The sequence below is a fragment of the Lipotes vexillifer genome, unplaced genomic scaffold (assembly GCF_000442215.2).
Source record: "Lipotes vexillifer unplaced genomic scaffold, Lipotes_vexillifer_v1.1 scaffold1276, whole genome shotgun sequence".
NCBI classification, from domain to species: Eukaryota; Metazoa; Chordata; class Mammalia; order Artiodactyla; family Lipotidae; genus Lipotes; species Lipotes vexillifer.
Genome location: NW_006798658.1, coordinates 37,484 through 38,415, shown reverse-complemented (window position 1 = coordinate 38,415; position 932 = coordinate 37,484). Strand labels below are relative to the sequence as shown.

Below are 932 nucleotides of genomic sequence, written 5' to 3'. Positions count from 1 at the left end.
CAAAAAAAAAAAAAAAAAGAAATTCTGCCTACCAGGCCAGAATCGCTGTGAACCAAGGAGGAGGGAAGTCGCTAAAGGCCAAGCCCCAGGCACTGTGGAGGCTGAGGGATGCCTAGCGGCGCAAGGTAGTCCCCTCCGCCTCTGGTAATCCGGCCGGTAAACCGAAGCTGGACCAATTCACCAGACCCACCAGGTTCATCCCTTCCCCCGGCCCCAAGAGGTTAGAAAAGCAAACAATATCTCCCCACATCTCCGTCAAAGACTTAGCAGTTGGTAGAAGCACCTCGCTACGAACCTCGCTCTTTTCTCCATCTCTACGGTAGGCTTCAGTTCCCCGAAGCTCTGCTTGGCACTGTGACGCCAAAACGCCCGGGGGTAGAACCTTCCCTTCCGGTTCGCATTTTGCGCAAGTGCGCCGCGGGCGCAGCTGGGCTAACGGATAGTCCTGGTTGCTAAGAAACTCTACGGAAAGTTCTGCTTTATGGTAGCCTGGGAAAGGCATAGCCTTACGCTATTGGTAGAGAATAGAGAGTGGGGGATGGCCTCAAGGACCTTCTTTTCTGACCATTGGGTGGCATGACTGTCAATCAGTGGGGGCAAGCCTGTGTGGGCGGGGCCGCAGAGAGGTCGGCGAGAACGGCTTTAGCAACGGCTAGCAGGCTGGGAAGACTACAGTCGGGCTGTGCGGCGGGCGGGTGAAGCCAGGAGGTCCCGGTTGAGGGCGCCGGTCGGGGACATGGTGAGTGCGAAGCTGCAACCACTTACTGGGGCTGGGCTGGGGCTGGGCTGGGGCTGAAGTTTCTCCCCGGAACAAGGAAGGAATTTAGTTTATGAAATGTATTATTCTCCTCCTTTCATGATCCTCGACTGTCAGTAACCCCTCCCTTCGTCGCCGAATAGAAGCGTACTGTCCATAACTCTAGAGACAGAAG

The 932-nt window shown here is 55.7% G+C and overlaps 1 protein-coding gene across 1 annotated transcript in view; it reads left to right on the top strand.

The window, feature by feature from the left end:
* Positions 1 to 576: 576 nt before the first annotated feature.
* Positions 577 to 932, top strand: part of LOC103090642 (centrin-4-like) — a 3,408-nt gene continuing 3,052 nt past the window's right edge. Inside the window, 1 exon segment of the mRNA XM_007470733.1 lies at positions 577 to 682. Within this exon segment, the coding sequence (XP_007470795.1) occupies positions 577 to 682 (106 nt within the window).